We start from the raw sequence: 9488 nt of genomic DNA, 5'->3' as shown, positions 1-9488 counted from the left end.
GTTTCGGTTCTTGCCTTTGCTTTAATTCGCCATGCAGCTCGTAAACGAAGTTGCCGACTCTCGCAGCCGCGCTCACCCAGCCCTGACTCTTTCCAAGATTTTCCCTCAAAGAATCGAAAAGGCGAAAACTATCGGGAAACCAGCCGCAAGCCCCAAATCGCCCAGCGGCTGGTCCCGTCCCGTCCAGCCTCAGCGCTTCGCTGCCTGCTGGTGCCCCAGCCGACCCCATCCCCGACCCCATCCCCGACCCCTCCCCGGGGCCGTGCGGTGCCCCTGTCGTCCCCCCCCAGTCCGCCGCCGGGCGGAGGGAGGGACCGGGACGCCGCGGCGGCGACTTTGCTCTTTAAATCGCTCTCCAAAGCGGATTACGGCTGATCCCTCCACGTCACGCCGGAGTTGCCCGGGGGGCTGATCGCCGCCGCCGCCCGCTCTCCTCCCGCGGGGCGTCGGGGCGGCGGCGCAGGGAGGCGCGGCGGGGCGGGGGGACACACCCGGGCTGGGGGGGGGATGCCGCGGCGGGTTTAGCGACAGCCTCCCCCGGGGGGCGGGCGGAGCCCGGGGCGGGGGGCGGGAGCCGCCCGTCGGTGCGTGCCGGCGCCCATGAAGCGCGGCCGCGTTGCGGCGCAGCCGGGGCTGGTGCCGGCGCGCTGAGCGCCCGCGGAGGCTGCCCAGCGGCGAGCAGGGCTGCCGGGCACCATGCAGAAGAGCGTGCGGTACAACGAGGGGCACGCCCTGTACCTGGCGCTGCTGGCCCGCAAGGAAGGCACCAAGCGGGGCTACCTGAGCAAGAAGACGGCGGAAACCAACCGCTGGCACGAGAAGTGGTTCGCCCTCTACCAAAACGTGCTCTTCTACTTCGAGGGCGAGCAGAGCTCTCGGCCCGCCGGCATGTACATGCTGGAGGGTTGCAACTGCGAGAGGGTGGCGGCTCCCAAGGGCTGCGCCGCCGGCAGCGCCAAGGATGCTGCGCTGGACAAGCAGGTACCGCCGCCCCGCGGGCAGCCCCGCGGCCGGCTCGGAGCGGGGAGGGAGGACGGAGCGGGGGAGGAGGGCAGGGAGGGAGGGCCCCGGCGCAGCCCTCGCCGGTGCCAGCGGAGAGCGAGGCGCTGCGGGGCCCCGGCCGTCGGGCTGCTCGGGCCGCCTCCCGTCGCGTACCCGCGGGAGGATGGCGGTGACCGCCTCCGGTCCCCAGGCCCCAGTCCCCGGCTGGGAGGTCTGCGCCGCTGCTGGAGCGCTCGAAGAAGCAGTAGTCGCTGAGAAAGTGGCAAGGCCAGCGGCTTTCCCATCCCGTCTAATGACTTCCTTCCTCCCTCTTTACCCACTCCTTCTCCCAGTGCCTGCACACCTTATTTCAGTAGGTTACCCAGAGAGTAGCATCTCACAAACTACTCATATTGATGGCAACACTTCTGAGATACGGCCACACATTTGTGACCAAACTGAGTAAATACGAGGGTGCAAGGTTCTAAAGTACCAAATCAGCACGGGGACTCTTAAGGAGTCACTGAGCCCATCTCTGGGCAGCTGCGGAGCTGCTGCCTCTCTCATTGATACTGTGAGGGGTAACAGGCTCTCAGCTGTTACTTGGGAACACCTCGAAAAGCTGGGCTGGTGGCTGCGGGGCAAGGGTGGGCATGTGCCCTGATTTACAGCTGGCGCCATCCAGCAGAAGTTGGTGGGTTCTTTGCCAGGCAGGTGTTCTGAAGCCAGTGGTACTTGCAGTAGAAATGGTGGCGCAGTGCTTGAGCCAGATCTTGCGTGGCTTTCACCAGGTGAAGAACGCTGAAGGCTTCGATGGGATTCATTCCCATGAGGGGTGATGGTTTGTAACGCGTGAACTCCTAAACTCCTCCTCCACCCCAAGAAAGCCGAGCAATTTGACATACACATGTCAAACAAGCAAGTGGTTAAATACTATCTGTGTATTACATAACCATGAAGAAAAGGATACTGTAGTTGTTCAGCATAGATAGAGATCTGGTATCTTAACCACATGCGTCCTATTGCCTCATGTACATTCTTGATCTTATTTGTTCCCTGGTTGAAATTTGTTTGAATCTGCATCTGGCATGGCCCAGTGCCTCTGTCCCTGCACAGGAGAAGCCAAACAGGTGTCGGACTGGTTTGGAAAAGTTTGGGTAACTGTCAGGAGGGTGGTTTCGAGCTGGCTGCAGGCGCTTCCTGCTGATGGCGAGGAGGGGACACAGATCTAAGTCAGCTTCTGGAAACGGGCACATCTGCGTGCTGTGCTAGCATGGTAACTTTGCAAGGATAGCTCAGAACATTGCCATATGTTTGTGGTTTTTTACCCATTTAGAACAAATACTTGTGTACTTAAGCAGCCTTTGAAATGGTACAAGTGAAGTTTGGGGAGTCAGGGTGTTTGTAGTTATGTCATATTCTTGTGTCACAGTCTTGCTTGTTGCGTTGAGGCATGATATTGATCAGCACTGATAAGCATGGCAGGCATTGATAAAGGAAATACTGGAGGATTCCCTAGATCAAATTAAAATTGAATATTTCCCTTTATGCTTTACATTGGCTTAGTGCACTCGTTTATCGGCAGTGTTGCTAAACTATGGCTTGACTAAGAGAACTGTGTGAAAACAATGCCTTTCCATATCTGTTCTCCAGGATTTTTAAGTTGTGCTTTTACAGTGGTGAATGTCTGAGTTGTTTGTAATTACATTTAGTGGTGCAGAGACAAAATAATTGCAGGGGATGAAGCTGAATTTTGCTTTGCTTTAAACGCCAACTATGTTCATGCTTTTAACAATAGCAGACTGCTATTAAAGAGCCAGAAGAACACTTAATTTTTTTTTTTAATGGGATCCTAGTTTGAATTTTCAAGGCAGACCATCAGAAAATATGTTGGATTTCTGTTTATCTTTTGCTTGATGCAGAATAAAGCTTTTGATTGTTAATAGTTTTTACAGATGTTTACTCATTCAGGTGCACCCAGGTTTGTAAATTCATTTAGACATAAACCATTGCTAAGGTGTACAGGAAACTCCTGCTGTGACTAAAAGTGATCAGTTGTGAGAAAAAGATAAATACTTGAAAATTAAAGTATTTTTTTTATTCAGAAAATGTGCTTACAGGTAAAGTAAGGAACTGTGAGAAGACAGAGTTATTTTAATCAGATGGTAATGAAAATTCAGTGTTGTACATGTAAACTAATGGAAGTGTAAAAATACTCCCTAGATTTAATTTACTTTGATTTAACCACATAAATATGTTAAGGGAATGAAAAAAAATGAGAAGCTCTATGCCAGTTTTTGAAAAATCAGAACTCCCTTCTCCAAAAGAGAGAGAAGATAAAAATAATGTCTTTGAGTTTGACTTTTATTTACCTAGGTAATTTAGATATTAGAGTGATATGTGATACAGAATTACCCAAATGAGGGAGAGAGAGGAAGAAGAATTAATCACTTGTGAGAGAGCTTCATCAGAGTCCTTTGAGTGGATATTTGAAAAAGCAATGCATTTTAAGTTATGTAACTGAAGGTTGTTGAAAATGCATGGAGAACAAATAGATTTTTTTATCCCTGGTTTGCAGATCCTTTTAGTTTGAGTTTGGATTGTTTAGGGGTTGCTTCTCGAGTCATGTGCCAGGTCAAGAACTGTGCCGAGAAGTTGTCTGAGTTCAGTGGGGAGAGCGTTGGAGCTGAAGTTCCCTATGCAGGAGACTGTATTTGGGTCAACAGAGGTGTTTAGTTTTGGGTGTCTACCTCCCAACGAGCCCAGTGATTCCACATTTGACCAGTACTGGTGCCTTTGTGCCCTGCCAGCACTCCATCAGGAGGGGACATTAAAGTACTACAGGAACCCTAACACCTTTTTGTGGAAGGTGCCAAATACCTTCATAAGTTTTGCTGTAAAAATAAAGTATTAAGAGCTTGAAAAAAAAATTGCAATGACAAAACGCGCTTTTTTTGCCCTTTCCATTAAGACACTAGAATATTTTTTTCCTTCAGAAGGATATTTGCTTCAAAGCAAATTCTTTTAAAAATACAGTACCTTAATATTAACAAACGGCATAATGTGTGAATCAGTTGATATTCTGGGAATATGGGATTGAATCGAGTAGGTTGCAGATACTAAATAATCTGTAAGGGGAATTTCTGTTTTTAAAGAAAAGTGTTTTGATCTCCCTCAGATTTTAGAAGAGTTTTTGTGAATGCCAAACAGGTGTTGCTATCCACTCTGATTTCACATTTCAGAAAAAAAAAGCAGATTTATTGAAAGAACAGCGATGTGGAAGAAGCTGAGTCTCAAAACAACAAATTAGAACTTTAAAATGCGACATGTGAAAAGCTTAAATTCTGATATTATTTAAACTGCTTCTTCCCACAGGAACTGTAGGCTGTAAACAAGTGCAGCTCCCAACAAGTCCTCCACTGTGACAATGACAGGCTTGATGAGAATGAATTTAAGCTTTTGTTTCAGAAACTCTGGAAAGAGAATGGCTTTGTTTCAGTGAGCAGCTAGTCTCTTTCAAAAGTAAAGTAAAATGCCTAAAAATTATGCCATTTCATAGGAGACTGGCACTTGTTACCCAGCGAGTTCACAGATTATATTTTTTTAAGACTATTGGAAGCAAGTGAATAGAGGAATGTAAATATTGTTATTAGTATTATTTTTATTATTGTCTGCACTGGGAGGAGACTTATGTGTTTACTTTCTTTCGTAACTGTGGATTGAATACATGGAAATGTTCTGATATAGTTATTAATAACTTAGTGTATTTAAGATTGTAAACGTTATACGATTTGAGCAGAGACTATTCTTTGTATCTTGCCTGCAATAATCTTCCTCCCACTTAGCAAAATTAAATGCAGTATTAAGTCCATGTCCCCACAGATTAACAGAATCCAATTATTTGAATTTTTTCCTGCTTACTGTAGCTCTGTATATATTTTATAAAGGACATGGTGGTTTTGCGGTGTTTGAAACCTCTCTGTTTTACAGACATTCCTTGGAGTGCTAAGGCAGGCATATGCCACCAACAGCTTTTGCTGTACCTCTCTGCTAATTTAGTGTATATAAAACCTAGCAACAGCGTTTAAAGAAGATATAATGAATTTAAAGTTAATCTCTTCACTTTTATTGGGCAAAAAACTCTCCCATCATGTTCAGCATCTTGTGGCTATTACATGTAGTAGACGGCTGAGGAGTGGTGCTATCTTTTTGGCAAAATAGCTTGCCACCTTCAGTTTAAGTGTTGCCCATAAAATCTTACTGCTTGCATGTGGGCAAGTAACTCCCTGGGATGTTCCAGTGCAAAAGTCCACCAGAGGTGCCCAGGGTTTAGAAATCTCCTGCAGCAGTTAAAAAGTAATAGATTTTTAGAAAGTAATAGTGTTTTTGTCAGACCTTCTCAAGAAAGAGTCTCTAAGCCATTCATGCATGAAGACAACTTTGCGATAACTAGCTCTTGATTACTTTCTCAGGTAGTCCCAGTTCCCCCATTGTTGTTCGGTCACTGTCATGAGACTTTATAGTTTGTGGGCACATTCAACAAATATTGATACATTGGTTTAAACCGTTTTGATGTGCATTTAAGGAAGTAACTGAAAAACGCGTTACTGACGTTGTGCTGAAGGCGAGCTGCGTTGAAGTGGCTGCCTCTGGCTCTTCGTGCAGAACTGCAGAGTGAGTTCAGAGTGTTTTCTGCCCTAAAGCAACAAGTGGTAAATAAATAGGAAAGTGCAACCCTTGTGATCTCTTCAGGAACTGAACTTTGGTAAATGTTTTGTGTTCACCTGCTCGCTTAGTAAGGAGTGCATTTTGGGGATAAAGAGAAAACTGGAAAATCTTATGGCCATATTTATCGCTATTTTGCCAAAATTTAAGCATTTCATTCTGCCTCATGAAAATGTATGTTTCTGCTGTAGTGTTATGAAATGGGCTGTTCGTAACTATGCAAAAGTGAGGAATCTACCCAGCTGAGAAGTGAGTTCCAGGTAGATCCAGGTTATTGTTGACACACCTTCCTCTTGAAACGTTAGCTAAATCCACACAGACGTAACCTGGAGAATACTGATGCTGTTGAATAGATTGATGTTAAACCTTTGGCTACCTTAATCCATGTCAAGTGATTCTGGTCAGGAAAGGGAGACTGATCCGTTGTTTTCTGTTCTTGTGTCCATCACACTTGTGGGCGAAAGCAAACAAGAGACACTGCCTGGATATCTCAGACTAAAGAGTAATTAAAAGAACATCGGGACTGATAGTCATAAAACCAGATTTTGGTCAGACAAAGTATTATTGAAGAGAAACCACAGTGTGAAGTCCGTAACATTTCTCTATGAGGCATCTATCGTAAGATCCAGAAATATTACAGGATGCTTTAACAGAAGTGCATACTCCTTAATTAAGTTATTGGAAAAAATAATTAGATCCCAAGGCAAATGACATTTGGCAAAGGCTTATTTGTGGAATTGCTGGGAAATCCTTTTAGCTAACAGGTGAAATGTCAGCAAGTGAAAGACTGAAAGCAGGTTAGAACTGAATTAGAAATGCATCCTAAAGCATAAAGACCAAAAAAATCACACAAGCACTTACCATGTAAGAGTGTGTTCCACCTTCTCAACTTGAATGTCACAGGAAGGCTGTGCAAAGTGACCATAACCTGCTTACAGCCGTGTAGCTCACACTGATAATGCGAATACTCAAATTTCATTAAAATGAAGTATTGTAACAATTTAACACAAATTTAATTCTTCCAGTGGTCTTATAGTCAATGCTCCTACTTTTTCCATTTTGTCTGCTTTGTTGGCAGAGTTGCATTAATTGGCTTGATCTGTTTAGTTCCTCAAATGTAAGAGGAAATTTGTTAAAAACAAAAAAAAATTCTGAGCACAAAAATAGCAACTCAGTCCCTAATCTCCCGAATAATTATACTCCATTTATCTTAATTTGCCTTTATTTAAGATTTTTTTTTTTCTTCATCATCATCTCAGCAGACTGTTAAGGCACATATGCTGTTTTCTGTTTGCATCCTTACGCATGTTAATTTCTCACGATGTACTGGAATAGAAGATCCAGGTAGAGCTGCTTGTATTTCTGTAGTAATATGGCAACATTATAAGTCTTTATATATTGATATATTATATATTGCAATGTTCAACATTCGTAATATAGCAGCATTTTTTTTGACCCACTTGCTGGGGATTTTTCATCCTAAGAACTGCGTGTACAGTAAAAGCTGTCAAGGTTGCTCACCTTGGCCACATATAATTACCAGTCTTGTTTTGCCACTTGCAGTGTGTCTGCAGCACTGAGAAGTTTGTGCAAACAGGGAAGGGATGGGGCACGTCTTGGTGCAGCCTATGGCAGTTCCTGGGGGGTATGTCCATATCGCATCCTGAGCAGCAACCACGTCCAACCCAGTTGGTTGCTGTGATGCATCCGTAGACAGCTGATTGCTGCAGGACCCTCTGCCCACACTGCGTGTTCACACCAGAAAGAACCCTTTCCATGCAGTAAACCATTAACATAGACCTCGTGCAGCTGGTGGAGATAGTGAGGTCTGAAAATACCAATCCACTGCTTTTGGCAATTCTCCGCAATAGATTTTTGCTGCTAGGAGTAGCACACTTCTCTGGATCCACCGCTTCAGAGCAAGTTTGCTACCATGATTGCTGCGGACCCATTTCTCAGTGTGAAAGTTCTAATCGTTCTGGCTTTGTGCTTCCTAAAGTGGTGAGGGACTGGCCAAATTTAGGTGCGCTTCCATAGATCTGCTGGCGGGGGGTGGGGAGTGGGTAGATTTTATCTGGATGGAAAACAGTGTTTATGTTTGTTTGTTCCCTGATTGTTCATCAGCCACAGCAATTCAGAAAGATGCTGTCATTCACCTGTTAATATACTTGCAGGAAAATGAGATTCCATGCAGTACCTCTTCAGTTTTTTCTACCAGCCGTTACTTATGGTGACAATTGATTGAGGAACAGGTTTTTTTAATACTGTGCCTCTGCACTAGATGTCTAGGAACATATGCTTACTATCTAGCTTCCAATGTTTTTTTGATTTACGAATCCCATAAGGTTTTCTGTTTGAGGTATGGAACCAGTATATGTATAAGCAGAGGCTTCCCCCTTTCAATCCAGCCATTTCAATATCTCTTGTATTTTCCATGAGCTCAGAACTGACTTGTATTAGGAAGTGTTTGTAAACTGCCAATTCTGAACTGAGCTATGTTGTCATAAGTGATTTTACTTCAACTGCTTTACAGTTGAAGCATTTTATTGTGGCAGATATAAGCAGTTCTGCGACTTCTTTTGAAAAAACATTGTAGTTTATGAGTTAAATGCTGTAACTATTGAAAAGAATCTGGGATTATATTCTCCTCTTTCTTCTCATGGCACCGTGGAACAGTGACTTTTGTCCATTTTCTGCCTTTTGAGTTTTTAACTGTGGTATCATCGCTGAGCAACATAAATTTTCTGCTGCTTAGTAGTTTTGTAGTTTTGACCTAGTGTGGTTCAAATTCCTAAGTTACTGCAAGCTTTCCATTGCACTACAGTGTGTCCTTTGCACTCTTTTGAAGTTGGCAAGCTCATTATATTGCCTTTTATAAAAATTATTTGCCTCTATTTAGCATTCTTTGACCAAATTATAAACGCTCTGTAAATGTCTCTATAATGTAAATGTCTTTCAGTGTTTGTGGCTGTAGGAAAAGTTCTAAAATTTCCAATGCTGGATCCTAAAACATACTACATTATTGTTGTTTTCTGTTCGATGTTTTAGGTATATGCTGGATCCTCACATACTGGAAGTTTAGGATGATTGTGGGTGACCACTGGTTCTTCTGCTTTCTGTTCTCTTTCTCTCCCTTACAGAAGTTGTTTCTCCCATTTCAGCAAATGCCAAACACTTGATATTCTGTGGAACTGTGGAGATAATGTTCAATGACAGTGTCTCTCTGGAGTCCTCCAGAATGAAATCAGGAATTTATGTTTAACCCCATGCATTCATGGATGCTCAGGCATGACAAGAAAATAGCAAACTTCTTTTGCACTAGTCATATTCTCTTCCATTTGGCACTCACAGGACAATTTTAGAGAAATATTAAAATTCTTCTTCCTATTAAATCTGTTGGGGATAATTTAGAATTTACGGGCCACCTGCAGAGTTACTTTAAGAGGAAGATGGAAGAAAATCTGTCAGAAGAGTGGAGGGGTTGTGTGTACAGATGAAGGGAAGAATGGCACTGAGGTGATAATACTGCTGTTGCTTTTGATACCTTGAGTATTTTTACCTGTTCCTAGGGCTTGACCAAGAACATCAGGCGAATGAGTGCTCCTGGGATAGTACTCATAGTGGATATGTGGATAGTATATGTGGAATTTGCTGGGTATATTTTTTTGGTTTTGTGACTGTGCGGTCTTTGATTGTAGCTTTCTTGCCCCAAGAAGTTTATGGTGACTGAAGGGAACACCAGGTGAGCTGAGGAACAGTGACAGGGAGAAGATCCAGATGAA

The 9488-nt window shown here is 43.9% G+C and overlaps 1 protein-coding gene across 2 annotated transcripts in view; it reads left to right on the top strand.

Annotated features, from left to right (window-relative positions):
• Positions 1-579: 579 nt before the first annotated feature.
• Positions 580-9488, top strand: part of RASGRF2 (Ras protein specific guanine nucleotide releasing factor 2) — a 125934-nt gene continuing 117025 nt past the window's right edge. For both annotated transcript variants that reach the window (XM_082075210.1, XM_082075209.1), the window contains exon 1: positions 580-981. In XM_082075210.1, the coding sequence (XP_081931336.1) occupies positions 697-981 (285 nt within the window). In that variant the 5' untranslated portion in view covers positions 580-696. The remainder of the gene's footprint in view (positions 982-9488) is intronic.

The sequence above is a fragment of the Streptopelia decaocto genome, assembly GCF_964273445.1.
Source record: "Streptopelia decaocto genome assembly, chromosome: Z".
NCBI classification, from domain to species: domain Eukaryota; kingdom Metazoa; phylum Chordata; class Aves; order Columbiformes; family Columbidae; genus Streptopelia; species Streptopelia decaocto.
The sequence above is the reverse complement of the archived record's forward strand: the minus strand, read 5'-3'. Positions and strand labels throughout refer to the sequence as shown.